This window comes from Fusarium solani (genome assembly GCF_023522795.1).
Source record: "Fusarium solani strain SB1 chromosome Unknown bctg00000001, whole genome shotgun sequence".
Taxonomy (NCBI): domain Eukaryota; kingdom Fungi; phylum Ascomycota; class Sordariomycetes; order Hypocreales; family Nectriaceae; genus Fusarium; species Fusarium solani.
This window is the reverse complement of record NW_027072156.1, coordinates 2,472,440-2,487,616: the sequence shown is the minus strand read 5'-3', so window position 1 is coordinate 2,487,616 and position 15,177 is coordinate 2,472,440. Positions and strand designations below refer to the sequence as shown.

Below are 15,177 nucleotides of genomic sequence, written 5' to 3'. Positions count from 1 at the left end.
ACAGCTATGCATCGAGTCCTAGCAAAGAATAGAAACTTGCGCATGGAGTGTTATAACTGATACCTGACAGTCTGCGACTTACAACATGACGTGTGGAGTATGAGAGGGTGGTATGAACGTGACCTGTGCTTCTGGAAGCAGGCCAAATGCTCAGGACGAAAGGGGAAGAAAAGAAGATGAACAGAAGTCGTCTTTTGTTCCGTTACGGGCTCAATTGACCCGTTTGTTTCCATTCTCGGCATTGTTTTCTTATTGCCCGAAGAGGAGTCGAGCGAGGAGCAAGACTGACGCAACAATGTTCGTTCAAAAGGTGCACGGACCACCTTATCCGGATGCAAAAGGCACGTGTGCGACCCCACCTAAAAAGTGTTATCGAAAAAGAAGTGCCCACCAGCGCCTAAGACTGGATTGAAATATTTGCCTTCTCTCACCACTCACTGCAGGGCTGTTTGTCTTCATCGAGCAGCACATGTGCTGATGATTTATGCTTATTATGACCAGTAATTCGTCCCGGACCACCTCGCAGCACAATCTTCAGTTCATGAATACCCCTTAAACCCGAAACCCCCTCTTTTCGGTGACGGTGTCGAGAGCCCTGTTGCCTGAGAGACGCCACCATTCCCAGCGAGCGAGCAAGCAAACCTGACATCACACGATTTTCCCCTCCCGCAAACGATATACACCCATGAGACCCTTTACACCGACGACCAGGAAGTTCTCTGGTCCTGTTCCAAGGGGCTCGACGCCCGTCCGGTCGATCCTCAAGCCGGCCTCTGTTCTCGGCAGAAGAAAGGCTGAGCATGCTGGACTCAGCGATCCCCTCGAGGCACCCGAAAGTCCCACCAAGCGCCGCAAGGTATTTTTTGACGACATCCGAAACGTAACGTACGAAGTTGGTCGGAGGACGATGGACGAGGTCAAGCTGGAGGTCAGGACTGCTCTCGAGGAGCACCTGCGAGGGAATGATGGCCAGTATGATACTCTCAAGGAGCTGTTTGCCAGCGACAAGCAGCGATACCTGCCACCCGTCGTCGGCGAAGAAGACGACACTTTGAAGCCCCATGAGCTCCAGGTCTACGTCATGGCCCTCACGGGCTGCATTCCCATCCTCAAGGACAAGGCCTGCAACGGCCTCGTCAAGACTATTCTCAAGTGCTCCTGGCTGGGACGAGACGACGACTTTGTCAAGGTCTTTACCCACTTCCTGGCCGCTCTGGTCAGTGCTCAAGGGTCCTACCTGTCGCCTGTTCTGGCCATGATGGTGGGCAAGTTCTCTGATAGCCGTCCCTCTGTCTGGAGTGTGCCAGACTTTCCTGAGGTCAGCCGCGAAACCATGCGGGATAGATTACACAGCACCCTGCAGTATTTGCTCCAGATGTTCCCATCCGCTGTCCCTGTGCTGGAGAACCTCCTCGGCTCCAACTTTCCCTTTCCCGACCAGTCGATGCGTGTCCACATGGCCTACGTCGACAACCTGCTGCGAATCAAGAAATATGTACCCCTCTTGCGCGACGAGGTGCTCGACCTCATCCTCAACCGGGTTGTCAAAATCGACTCTCAGATGCAGGTCGACCTGGAGGATCTGGACGATGACGTGACTGCCGCCGTCATGTACGCACTGGGCGATCACTCACGCGCGGACAAGTGGGAGGACGACGGAGACGATGAGAGCGATACCGAATCGGTCGACAGCGATGATCCAGACTTTGATCAAGATGCGGCGAGAATCCAATCGATCAAGGGAAGCGTGGAAAAGATGGATGCTGTCTTGGACACCCTCTTCCGCGTCTACACCCCTCACTTTACCAACCCCGGCTCGGACACGGCCTTTGACGCGTTTACGGTACTGCTTCGCGAGTTCGACCACATGGTGTTGCCCACCTACAAATCACGACACACACAATTTCTCATCTTCCACTTTGCGCAGATGCACGAGCGGTTGACGGATGCTTTCTGCGGCCAACTTATCGCGACGGCCTTCCAAAGCAACACGCCCAACGTGCTCAAGCAAGCTGCTGCAGCCTACCTGGCCAGCTTTGTGGCTCGCGGATCCCATCTTCCAGGCAGCTTGATCCGCAACATCTTTGGGCTTCTGCTGCATCATCTGGACACGTACCGTAAGAAGTACGAGCCTCTGTGCCGCGGACCGGACCTGAAGCGATTCCATCCCTACTACAGCCTCGTCCAAGCTACGCTCTACATCTTTTGCTTCCGGTGGCAAGATCTGATTGTGTCAACACCAGAGTTTGTGGACCGCGACGACCCTGCCTCGTACATTGGACAGGAGATGGAGTGGATGGGAACCTGCAGAAAAGACCTCTCGATCCAGATCTTTGGCAAGCTCAACCCGCTCAAGGTCTGCGCCCCCGTTATTGTCGAGGAGTTTGCCAAGATAGCGCACCGTCTCAACTTTATGTACGTGTATCCGCTGGTGGAGGGAAACAAGCGGGTTCGCCTAACGCAATATCTCTCGTCGACCTACTCAACAGGCGGCGCTCTGCGAGACGCGGGATACGAGATGCAAGACGAGAGCTACCACCAGCTGGACCCGTATTTCCCATTTGATCCATACCAGCTCCCAGTCAGCAAACGGTGGCTCGAAGGTGACTACGTCCACTGGAAGTCGATACGCGGGCTGAACGCGGAGGATGATGACGACAGCGACGACCTCGAGGAGCTTGATGAGGATGATTTGGAGGAGGGAACGGCGACAGACAGCGAGGGGGATGACTACGAATAGAGTCGTGGAGAGTTGTGCTGCTGCTGTCAATTTCGAGATGCATTGAGCGAGGCGTTGGACGGATTTGCTTGTCTTTTATCAGGGTATTGGTTGATTGGACAATACCCATTGGAGTTCGGCTTAGAGAAAGATGATGATTTGTTAGTTTTGCCATAATTTCGAGATGTTCTCGGGTTATTATCCAAGAAAAGCTTTAAACTTAGGAGCCATGGATCTCAATGAATGTGCCCAAGTGAATGTAAGCTACCTGCCTGCCTGCCTATGTACGTGGACGCTGGTGCCTTCTAATGTGACGTAGGTAGGTACTGTAACATAGAAGTGAGCAAGGCGCAGGAGGTCGGCAGAATGCAGTGCCAGCCACTGTAGTCTAAGCCTTTGGGATGACATGGCTCGCGGATCTAGAAAAAATCCGATTCGTGACTTACACACGTGCCTGGCCTGGCCTGGCTCAGCTGGCTTGACTCTTCAACCACCTGTGGCTGACTTATTACTATTGCCCTCCTTTGAACGCTGTTTATCGCTGGTTGAGAGGGATTGACCCGATGGCCCATTACCGTTGCAATTGAAACTAAGCTACAGCTACTGTACCGTCCCCTTCGGCAACGGCTCCTCGCTTGACCCGAGCTCTCCCAGACCCGAAGCAGCGTCTCACTCACACTACCTTGCCTTGACTTATCAGCACTAGCATCTGGATCCAATTACCCAAGAGCAACAGAACAAAGGAGTCAATCCAGCCATGGCCTCTTCAAAGTCACCGGGCGATCGGCCGTCCTTCTCAGCGTTTCTCAAAAAGACAAAGGACAAGGTCCGCGGCATCAGGCGTGATGAGAGCGCCTCGCCGCAAGGGCGGGGAAAGGCGATTGCAGTAAGCAGCGAGTGTAAGTCGAAGAGAGCGGGCTCTTTCATGTCTTGGCCTGTGAGGCTTTGGTCTTTGGATGTCTCGGGATTTGTTTAAGAGTCGAGATATCGAGTCTGAGAGTATGGATGGATGACTCAGACATTGACGACAGAATCAACTCCGACTCATCACCAGCTACGTCTTGTTGGATTCAGGCTGACGATTCATCTCAGCGCCCGACACCAGCAGCGGCACATCACCACCAAAATCCAGAAAGTCGCTGTCAGCCAACGAAAAGGCAAAGGTCCGACGAGCCCAGGTCCGACGGGCTCAGATTCAGCATCGCCAGCGCAAAGCAGAGTACCAGAAGGAGCTGGAGCTCGACATCACCCACTACCGCGAGCTCATCTCGCTGACCGAGTTTGAGGCCGGGGAGCTGCGCCGTCAGAACGATGAGATCAGGGCACTTCTCGCGTCAAAGGGCATCGCCATTCCCGACTCGCAGTGTCAGCTGCAGAGGCCTACCATAGCCGGACAGGGCGATGCTTGGGTGGATGAGATTTTGGGGACAGGCGGTTATGACTCTGGGGCGTTGACTCAGAGTGAAGGAGACATGTTTGCAGATGTCAACGTCGACGATATCATCGTCACTCTCAAGAAGGATGACGGCATGGACACGCCCTTCTTTAGCATTCGGTCCAACTCGGCCAGCAGCAACGCAACCAACTCACCAGCAGCTGAGGGAGACTCGGGTCTCTCCCAGGAGGAGGAGCAGATGGTCATCAACTTTATCCTCTCGTAAGAGTCCCTTCTCCACTGACATCATGTTCCAGCCTCACTGACGCTCCCATAGTCTCGAGCACATTTGCTGGGACCACTTCTTCCTCGGCGACTTCCCCTCCCACTCTTACCTCTCAGACGATGAGGCCAAGGGCCATACCCTCATGGCCTCATCACTCTGCATGGCGCACGCCCCGCAGCATGTATTCCTCGGCCGAAAGCTTGTTTCATCGGCTTCATCTTGTCACAAACGCCGCGCACTTGGCCTCGATCCCGTCGTGCCCGCAGTTTCCTTTGAGTGGCCCTCGCCAGCCATCTCACTTTCATCGCTGCACGGCCTCGCTCGTAGTCTCAACCCGGGAGACAAGGAACTCACTCCCATCCAGGCGTGGTTTGAGCTCGCCGCCAGCTTCGACAAGAGTGTTCTGCTTGACCCCGCTACGCTGGATCTGCTGAGCAAAGAACTCAATGGAGTCGTCAAGTGTCTCGAGTTTGGCGCTGTTATGGAAAGGGAGGCTTTCAAGAGTGTTGTCGGCAGGGTTCTAGGCGAGGGCTTGGAGGATGTCATGGCAGGGGTTACGCTCACCCAACCGGACGGTCAGCAGACACAAAGCTCGGAGAATCCATTTGGTCTTGTGGGGTATGCCTGGGCTTGAGCAAGGGTCGGTGAAGTGTAAGATAAAGGCTGAATCTTTTCCTGTGTACTATATTTGGAGTTGGGGAGCAATCAGATGGGACCTTGGTGAGTAACTACAGAGGTTGTCGTTGCGGGCTACTAACCATAACAACAGGACACAACATTTCGAGCCCTGTAGCAGGGTATGACTGGATATAACGACTGTTGATAGATTTTGGATTTCGCGTACATTCATAATAGGGGCTCAAGACGGCCGTAAACATCTATCTATTGAGGCATATCTCCTCGGGTCTTTAAAGACAACTCAGCTGCGTGCATGTATCTCGCTCCAAAACATGCTCCGTTCTATTAGTCAAATGTGTCGACCCAGTTCCTCCCGCTGAAAGTAAAATCCCCCTTTTTATAGAGCCCTGACAATACTCCGCTCATCAAACAGATCCTTCAACAAACCAGAGACGCACGTCTCCCGGTCGAGCCGACCCATTGCGTACGTAGACTCGAAAGCAAAGATGCTGAGCTGCCCAAAGAAGGGCCGGAGCACCTTGGCCACCAGCTCGTCCTTTCTCTCAAGGCTGACATCGTCGTTGATGCCACCTGGTCCAAGGAGTGGCCTTCGGGATGAGCCGCTTGCCACTGGGTTGACCACCGAAGAAAGCTGGAAGCCAGAGTTGGACACTGCAGCGCCAAGTTCATCAGATAGTTCGTCGACCAAGGCGACAGGTTGATAGGTAGATGACCGATAGACTGCATCGATGGTGTCGGTGATGAAGAGCCACTCATGCAGCTGGAAGTCATCAGGCGCCACACAGACCAGGAGATCGAGAAGCTTGCAGGCCTGGAGGATGGAGGCATTGGTATAAGTGTCAGATGCAGGGCTATTGTCTGGGGCCACAACTGAAGAGATAGCCGCGTGGATCTCAGCGTTGACAACAGGCCACAGCATGCCAAGATGAATGGCACTGGTCCTGAGGGCGAGAGCACGGAAAACCATGTAAATATCCCCTCGGGTGGTGGACGATGGCGAAGATGTTGACGAGGCGGCGAGGAGCTCGGCCAACTTGCCAAAGATGTCCGAGAGGTCAGCTACAAACGCGTCCTCGGCGGACGAAAGAATCAGAGTGGCGATCCTGCGAAGGTTGAGTTGTGTCTTGCGATCAGCCTCAAGACGAGCTGATGTGGCTCCGACACCAAACACGATACCGGCCGTGGAAGGAGAGCTGATACGGCCGACGATCTCGGACATCTTTTCCTTGTCCGCCAGAGTCCATTGTCTCAACAGCGGAAGCCAATCGTCCTTTGCCAACGCCAGGTTCATGCCAAAGAACTTGGAGTCGTTGAAGGCATCGCCGACATCCTTCTTCCAATTCTTCTGGTTATTGTGCAACCTCGAAAGTTCCGAAAGAAGTCGCATGGTGCTCTTGGAGACGATGTCGGGGAAGCCCTTGGCTCGTAGAGTTGGCCCGATTACATTAGTAGATATCGTTGCAGCGGCAGAGAGCACCCTGTCAGGCTCGACGAGAATCTTGCTGAGGTTTGGGACAATCGAGGCGAGGATAGATACAACATCGTCAGGGCTTTCAGCTGCCCCGTTGAGTGAGTGGTTAGAGTCGGACTTGGGGATCTTCTCAAGGGCACCACTTGGGGCCGCTGGCTCAGTGAAAGTCATGGGTCTCGTCGTAAACAAGGCAGTGAGCAGTCTGAGGAATGTGTCCTAGCCAGGAGTCAGTAAACATATCGATAATCGCACGGGGGTCACTTACTCCTAGCTCTCTTCGCATCCTCCGCTGCTCTCCAAAGTTGGTATTGTCGACCTTCTCCCCAAGAATAGCTGCAAACTCGAGCAAGTTTGGTAGTGTTTGACGATGGGGGAATGGGTTCGTCAACAAGTCTTTGAGGAAGACCATGCAGTCTTGCCAGATCTCATCCATAGCGTCATCGTCCAATGTCCTAGCATACTCAACAAGGAACCAAACAAGATCTGTGTCATGGAGAGATATTGTCATTGTTGATTTCGATGCAGGATCGATTGTAGCCGGATTTGTTCGTCGGTAGATGGCATTGAACAATGCTGGCATGCAGTGTCTTGGCCGAGAAGCCTCGAGCGCGGACAGAAGGTTGAAGACTTGGTTTGAGTGGGAACCATCGGTCGAGTTTTTCCAGATGTCGATGACGGTCTCGAGACACTCTAGGTTCTCGGCGGCAAAGAGATGCTCTAGCAGACGCCTCGCGCGGTTTCGCATACGCAAGGATGTGTAGTTGAACGATCCGAAAGACCCCTGATCTTGTTTGGTGGAATCGTCACCTTGGCCCCATGTCCAAATCTTGTAGCAGATGCGAACGGCGTCTTGGAGGGCCAGGTGAACAGTCAAGCGGTCATTTGCCGTAGCACTCCGAGACTGGGGGGCATCGGACTGCCAGACATTCGAAACCATGCTTCCAAAGATGGACTGAGGCTGGTCTGGGCCCTTGACCACTTGTGTCCGAGCCTCCTCCCGCAGAAGCTGCTCATGGGCCCGTGCAAGAACTTGTTCAAGGCCGTTGAGAAGGTAGATCAGCGTAGACTCAGGAGAGGACTTCTCAATGCCACTAGACAGCGAAGTGGACGCGAAGGTCTCTCGCAAGTTGGAAAACGTTGTACCAATCTCTCTGCATAGTGTCTCGACCAGCGGTATGAGAACCTGGAAAATGGACTCTGAGTAAAATGGCAAGCACTCAGCAACGAAAGCAACCCAGCTGTCCAGAACAGGCCGACTGTTGGGTGAGCCCAGCCCATCCTGAAGACATTGAAGTAATTGAGGCGGTGGCGATGAGATGCCTGGTCGAGCGTCCGCTCCCGAGAGGGATGGCCTACTCCCTCGATTCGGGTCGAAAACGGATGGTCTCCTCTCGGATATGGGTGATGGGGTAACTTCAATAGCTGGAACGTCTCGAAGCTTGAGGGTATCATAGACCACATCAAGCAGAAGGACTTGTACGTGAGCGTCAGAGCCTTGCAGGGACTTGAAGAGACGCTCGATGAGAACGTTCTCCAGATGGAACCTTGAGAGAGGGGCGGCAAAAGGACCTAGGAGGAACTTGTGCAAAAGGGTGAGCGAATATCGATACAGCTGATTGACGCGAGCTTCAAAGTCCTTGTCAGTGTTCGCAGCGGGATTTCCCCTGATGCATCTCATGCAGACACGGATGAAGAATTCCTGCAACGTCATCTCGTGTTCCTCTCCTCCGGCTGTCGTCTCGTCAGTATGAAGCAGGGCTTTTTAGGTGAAATGTTGTCTTACAGCTGATTTGCATCTGCTGGCCATGGAAAGAGACATGCTTCGAGGCCAAGACGTTCCAAGAAATCTCTGCAGCGCAACCGAGGATATTTGAAAGAGTTCGCAGGTAGTACAGGCAGAGATCCAGATCGTCATCCTCTGTGAAGGTGGGTGGTTCCTCGTCCATCTTCTCGTCTGCCTCCGTCAGAGTCTGAAGGAAGGGGATCTCGCATAATTTGGAGACAAAGATCAAGAAAAGTCTACACAAAGTTAGCCTTGGTTGTCCCTTTTGTATAGCTCATCAAGTCTCACCGATCAATCCCCAACATGCTGTTCAGCCACGACTTCACTGTCATGTACAATTGTGTGCGGTCATCTTGAAGAGCGTCAAGAACCAGGAATAGGGGCTGTGTGAGCATGATCTCGTAGTTGTCTGCCCCAGCGAGCCGTGGAAGGGTCTTGATATCAAGCATCGGCGTCTTTGAGCCTCGTCGCTCTGAAGAAGCGTTGTCTTGTAGGGTGTGCGACCATAGGACACCGAGTGCGCGACCTTCATCAGCAGGCTCAATGATGCCACTGTGTCTAATGTCATCGGAGATGACGAGGCTAGACAAAGCTGCTTCGATGTCGCGATTGAAAGGCGTCAAGGCTGACTGCAGCTGCCATAAACCTCGCACTGCCTCCACGTGGTATTTCGGCTCAGACGCAGAGAGGTATGCCCAAGCCTGCCGCACCAGAGGGAGTACTAAGCGTGAGAGTTGTTTGGTTTCGATCCTCTCTGCATAGTATAGCTGTGTCGATAGCTGCAGTATCGCTGCGAAGGATGGAAAGGGGATTATCCCTGGCTGATCAAGCAGGTCATGCATAAGTTCCAAGAGTTGTGCTTCCTTGACTGGATATGTCTTGGGTGTCTTGTGCATTGCAAGAACCAAGAGTCGTACACAAATGCCGAGGTCAGTTGCTGACGAGTCCAGATTTTCACAAATAAACTGTGATGCTTTCTCCAAGATCATTTGCCCAATGTCCAGGGGTTTGAAAGGTGGCGGCGATGCCTCGATGTTACCTTGCTCATTGACATAGAAATTCCGTATCTTCTTGAGCACATCCACTGTTGAAGGGGACTCATCTTTTCCTTCGCCTTCCACATGCTCTGGGAATACCCTCTCTGGAATAATCTCCAGAAGTGATATGGCGACATTTTGAGCTTGGCTGGACAGGGACTGGGATGAGGGAGAAGTCGAACTGTTGTTTGATGTCAAACGGTCCTTGGAGTCTTCTAGCATTGCAAGGGCTGCCAAGCAACACAGAGGGGCGTGGATAGTAATCATTTCCTCTTCTCGCACGTTGAAGTTGGTCAGGATGAAGTTGACGAGCGAGAGCTTGTCACTTCGTTCCGCAAAACTGAGAGTTCCAGGGCCCAGGGCCTGCGCAAGAAGCCCGACAATCTCACCGTAAATGAGGCCACTCTCAATTCCGTCAAAGAAGACGCTGGCACTTCGCACGACCTCATTGAACTCGGATTTGGTTGAAGCTTGGTCCTTGAAACGCCGCACACTTTCGATTATTGGAAGAAACACCTCGGGAACAACCAAACCGCCAATCTCCCACCGATCCATTAGTGAAAGGCATATCCTGTAGGGTCTGGCTCGCTCGCTGGCTGTGTTTTGTGAGTTACCCCTGATCATCTGGAGTATGGCCTTTGTCAATGGTTGGAGACCGAATTCCTCAAAGTGGCTGGTCTTGGAAGCTAGATACGCATGATGCTCGGCAGAAGGACTCTGTGGTCCTTCAGGACCGTGCTCGTGTTCCGCGGTTGGCTCTGGGCCAAGAAGCCAGGCCCATAAGCGTCTGTTCAGGCTCATGTCGCGGCGTGTGACAACACCAACAGCAGCCTTGAGAAGTAGTTCTAGATCAACAGGTTTCACTCGAGTCTGAATGACATGTGAATTCAGGGGAAGATGAGAAACCAAGAGATCTAAGAAGCCGCGCTGGATAAGCAATTGTTCATCAGAGAGGCCGCTTGCAAAGCAGCGCAACAAGAGGCCCGGCTCGGGAGATGTGACGACCGATGCGAGCTTGCCCTTCGTCCCTTCATCACTTTCGTTTTGGGCAGTCGCTGACTTGTTCGCATCGGGTGCAGCCTGCGGACCTAACGTGGGTAGGTATCGCACGAGATATGCAAGGGCACCTGAACGACGGCTCTGACTGGTAATGGATGCTAAGAAGAAGCATTGCCAAAAGAATGCGTCGCCTGTTGAGTGCTGTTCGGTGATTTCTTCGCTATGAGCTGGTCTAATGGCATGCTTGAAGCTCTCAACCAGGCGCAGTGTTCGATCAAAGTCCTCGCTTGTTTCTTCTTCCAAACCGGGTAGTAAGGCGAGAATGATGGACTTCATAGCGGGTCGAAGTGATCGAGGATCAATCCCAAGGAAATGACGTTCTAGGAGATCGAGGTATGGTGCCCGCACGGAGAGTGAGGCAAAGGAGAGGACAGTTGCCAGTCCGGGCAGGTATAGAGGGAGGTCTCTTGACAGGCCATCTTTGCCAATGACGGAAAAGACGAGATTATATAGTTCCAGGGCTTTCTGGTGTACGCCGGATGGGAGGGACGGGTTGAGGCATTGTGAGAGTCGTTTCGCAACGGTGGCCTTGGAAGGGATGGCATTGATCGACTTGGGGCGTGCTTGTAGAGCCTGGCAATCTATTAGATTCTCATAGACATAATATAGGATATCGATGCGCACCTTGAGAAGCCGGTTCAAGAAGGAAATGTAGTCTGCCCACTCCTCCAGGGCTGTCTCGAATAACACGAGCGCCTTGTCAATCCCGTGGGCATACTTGCGATAGGACTTGTCCTTGATTGGGTGTTCCTCTATCCACCGCATGTTAGCAACCGAACCTAGTGATCCGAGCAAGCCATGGCGCATGCGTACCTCCTCCGAGCTGGTTCCGCCATTGTCGCGGGATAGGTGAATCTCGTCCCGAGCTATCGGGGGACACTGAGCGGCGACCGGACCCGGGTTCAAGAGCCATGACTGCGGACTATTGTGATGGAAGCTGAATATGAGAACATCGAGTTCTCTGAAGAGTGGCGACAGTGCCAAAAGGCATCGCTAGCAACCAGAGTGCACGATAGTTGATTTGGTCGCCGGACGTTGCGTAGGCGTAATCTTGAGTCTGTAGGTCCTCAGAAGGCTACGTTTCACAGGCGGCAGCTCCAAAGCCCCCGTAGCCGCACCCCCTGTGAGCACCTACCTTGAAAATCAGCGGAGCTTTGAGTACGGGGGAGACGCTGATTGGTCAAAGCTCTCTGAACACGGGGCTCATTAGCGCAAGGCTGCAACAGCCCCTCCAAACTACATGACCATGACCCAACTGTGGCTGCGTCATGCCCGAAGCCTTGATGGATCTCTCTCCTCATTTGTAGCCCCGATACCACCATCGTCAACCTTAACTTTGTCCAAGATGGCATAATGGCCTCGCCCGTCCTTCGTGGAAGCTTGCCCGGTCGTAGGGTTCCAGCTGCACTGAATATTCCTCAATTCCACCATCGAGACGGCTGATCCCCTGGAAATGCGACAAGCGAGCTACGCCTATCATGGAACCCGTCGAGATGGGACCTAACCCAGCATCCATCTCCCCCACGGACGATGAGTACCGTCCTCCACTTCCACCACGGCCACCCGCGAGTGCCACCATGGACCCGTCCGCACTGCAAGCACAGGCGGTCACAGCAATAACTCCTGTGGAAATCCAGACGCTGTCCTTTCCAGATGGATCTCGTGGAACGTTTCCTACTCCTGGCCCCGATTCTCTACCGAGTCCAGCCGATAGCGGCCATGCCTCTCCTAGTCGACATGAGAGCAGCCTTAGCGGTGAGGCGGACGAGACCGCGAGCATCATGAGCTTTGCGCCGACCATGCGACCTGCTGGAGATATTGCCAGTCTGCTCGCCGGGGAGCTCCATAAGAAAAGCCCAGCCTGGAACTTGCTTCGCTCCCAGTCAGCCACCGTCCAACCCTTTGAAAGGAGCAGGACGGGTGCTGACGATAAGCTCACCGAGTTTGATCATGAATTCGATCCGATCCAGGAAGATGATAATGACGACTCTGGAGACGAGGACAAATTGCGCATATGGAAATCCAAACTCAAACATTACCTGATCCTGTCGTCGGCCGGAAAGCCCATCTGGAGTCGTCATGGAGATTTGAGCCTCATCAACTCTTCCATGGGCGTGGTTCAAACAATCATTTCGTTTTACGAGGGCGCAAAGAACCCCCTGCAAGCCTTTTCCGCTGGAGACACTCGTTTTGTCATCTCGACCGAAGGACCCCTCTACTTTGTCGCCATCAGCAAGCTGGGCGAAAGTGACGCGCAGCTGCGGGCGCAGCTGGAAGCTCTCTACATGCAGATATTGTCGACATTGACACTGCCCAGGCTAACTCACATCTTTGCCAACCGTCCATCAACCGATCTGCGGAAGCCACTGCAAGGGACCGAGTCTCTACTGTCGTCACTGGCTGATACCTTCACAAAAGGCTCACCCTCTGCACTCCTCGGGTCATTGGAGTGCCTCAGGCTTCGAAAATCTCAGCGACTTGCTATAAATAACACCTTTTTAAAGTTGCGGACCGAGAAGCTACTGTACGGCCTCATCGTGGCTGGCGGGAAACTCGTCAGTGTCATTCGGCCCCGTCGTCATTCCCTCCACCCCAGCGACCTTCAACTCATCTTCAACATGCTCTTTGAGAGTGATGGGATTAAGGGAGGGGGTGGAGAGAATTGGATTCCACTATGCTTGCCTGCCTTTAACAACAAAGGTTATCTCTACATGTACGTCAGCTTCTTTGATGGCGCATCTGGAGAGCAGGCTAGCTCCCCAGCTGCAGCACAAGGACGATCAGCGGATGAGGAAATCGCCATGATTCTCATTAGTGCCGATCGCGAGAGCTTCTTTGAACTCAAGCAGATGAGGGACAATGTGGCCCAGCAACTTGCTAAGAATGGAACTCTGGCTATCATTCAGAATGCCACCCGCACTGGCCGCCCAAAGATACACGAGATCACCCCTGGCAGTCAGGTCAGTCATTTCTTGTACAAGTCACGGGCCAACGTCCAGTTTTGCATGGCCTCCCTGGACCCCAGTTTCACAGAGCTGGTTGAGCGGAGGAGACTGATGTCGGTGTATCACGAACTACATGCGTCAATACACGCAAAGCACTCGCATCTCAAAGTGCTACACTCTGTGGGGGATGATGCGACGTCCTTGGCCTGGATAACTCCAGTCTTTGAATTCTACTGTGTGGCCGGACCCAACGTGTCGAGAGCCACGATAACACAAGGGGCAAACAAGATCATCCAATGGGCAAAGAGAGAACAAGAGCGCCTTTTCATTATTGGCGGCGGTGTATTCTGAGGTCTCGCCTCTGGTCGAGGACTTGCCTCTATCTGGGGTTATGCCTCCTAATCAATCCTTAAATCCAAGCCTTTAACCTCGTCATGGTCGTCGTTGGACCCGAGAAGACTAACACCACCAACGCCGACATTAACTCATTTATTATTCATCCAACCCCATGAGAAATTAGATGGGGGTGCTCGGGTACTGAATTCAATCCGTTACTTCGACTCTGATGTCAACTTTTGCGTGTTGGTGACCGTGTTAGCTGCTTGACTGCCGTCTGGCTCTGTTGAAGCAATGTCGTCTGCTGATGGAGATGTGGCAACACTGCTTTGGCTTGCGGCGGGTTGGCTGTCGAAGTAGTCGCCTTTGTTGGAGTTGGAGTTGGAGCGGCTTCGCACGGCGCCCCACGATCTCTTGGCCCACTCCAGGATGCGGTCGTTGACTCTTGCTCGTCGTTTGGTCTCCGACTCCCAGGAAGCATTGCGATGGGTAAGTCGAAGAGGTGACGGGCGCTCGCTATCTCCAATGCTAGTTCGGCTGTTGGTTCCGGTAGATGGGTAGCTGATGGTGTCGGTGGCGAGGGTTGTCCTTGAAGCGTTCATGATGGCCTCCGAGAAGGGGGCGTCGAAGTCCTCACGGAACCGGGGACTGCGTATTGAAGGGCTCCGGAGTGAAGTCTGGGGACGTTGAAACTCATATGGTTCCCGAATGGGGAGCGGGAGAGTGAGGTTGGGCCTCCGGTCTTCCATTGTGGCGAGACGGGCGAGATTCCAAGGTGTCGATTTGTCCTGGTTCAAAGGTGTGGGTGAAGGTGGTGAGGGGAAAGGCGACGGGAACCCGAGACACGATATATGGAAAGGGCCGAGCCTGAAGCCACGGGATAGACACGGGAAGGGCGGGAATAAAGTCGTCAAAGGCTGAAAGAAGGCGTCTGTTATTGACAACGGTTTGTTGACTTGACTTGACTTGACTTGACATGGGCGGCCGGGCGAGAGGGTTCCCTTTTGTTCAAAATCAAGCGACCCCCAGTTGAACATGTGCATCCGGCATTAGCTCAACCTTTGAGCGCCAGACGATGGCGCTACAAGTGAGCGATAGACCCCTGACTAGTCTTGGACAAGACACCGCGTGGACCCAGACATGGTGGGCAGCACGGACTGCGGGGATACGGCGGTGGCCAGTTGGATGCGAGGCTTGAAAGGCCAGACTTGTCCACAAGGACGGAAAATCTTGAAGGGTGGCCCAGGGTTGGCCAAGGGGGACCCTCTACTCGTCGACGGTGCAAGCCACATCGGGAGCCGTCTTGACAAGAGCGGCCATCCTGGAGCGCTTTGGGTGGTAGCGCTTCCAGAAGAGCCACAAGCCCCATGCCCTGCTAATTAAACCCTGTTGCCGAGTCAGATGCCTCGACTTTCACTTCGGCTCTCTGCGGCCACCCGTTTTCGGTACGGGGTTCCGGTCCCGTCGTCCAGACTCCAGACCCAGACCCAGGCCAGGTCCCTTGCCAAGGGCAACAATCAAGACAAT

The 15,177-nt window shown here is 53.6% G+C and overlaps 5 protein-coding genes across 5 annotated transcripts; 3 read left to right on the top strand and 2 right to left on the bottom strand.

Moving 5' to 3' along the window:
* Positions 1–685: 685 nt before the first annotated feature.
* MRS44_002888 (uncharacterized protein) lies at positions 686–2,740 on the top strand (the record flags this gene model as incomplete). Its single annotated transcript, XM_046268236.2, has 1 exon — positions 686–2,740. The coding sequence occupies one exon, from the start codon at positions 686–688 to the stop codon at positions 2,738–2,740; it is 2,055 nt and encodes a 684-aa protein (XP_046136998.1).
* Positions 2,741–3,476: 736 nt separating this feature from the next.
* Positions 3,477–5,014, top strand: MRS44_002887 (uncharacterized protein; the record flags this gene model as incomplete). The annotated part of the gene is made up of 3 exons (XM_046275238.2): positions 3,477–3,618; positions 3,812–4,376; positions 4,432–5,014. The coding sequence occupies 3 exons, from the start codon at positions 3,477–3,479 to the stop codon at positions 5,012–5,014; spliced, it is 1,290 nt and encodes a 429-aa protein (XP_046136997.1).
* Positions 5,015–5,395: 381 nt separating this feature from the next.
* On the bottom strand, positions 5,396–11,282 carry MRS44_002886 (uncharacterized protein; the record flags this gene model as incomplete). Its single annotated transcript, XM_065622988.1, has 5 exons — positions 5,396–6,706; positions 6,756–8,221; positions 8,274–8,509; positions 8,562–11,121; positions 11,183–11,282. 5 exons carry the CDS (start codon positions 11,280–11,282, stop codon positions 5,396–5,398), a joined length of 5,673 nt encoding a protein of 1,890 aa, XP_065479060.1.
* Positions 11,283–11,847: 565 nt separating this feature from the next.
* On the top strand, positions 11,848–13,665 carry MRS44_002885 (uncharacterized protein; the record flags this gene model as incomplete). Its single annotated transcript, XM_065622987.1, has 1 exon — positions 11,848–13,665. One exon carries the CDS (start codon positions 11,848–11,850, stop codon positions 13,663–13,665), a length of 1,818 nt encoding a protein of 605 aa, XP_065479059.1.
* A 200-nt stretch (positions 13,666–13,865) lies between these two features.
* Positions 13,866–14,399, bottom strand: MRS44_002884 (uncharacterized protein; the record flags this gene model as incomplete). Its single annotated transcript, XM_046273521.1, has 1 exon — positions 13,866–14,399. One exon carries the CDS (start codon positions 14,397–14,399, stop codon positions 13,866–13,868), a length of 534 nt encoding a protein of 177 aa, XP_046136994.1.
* Positions 14,400–15,177: the final 778 nt, after the last annotated feature.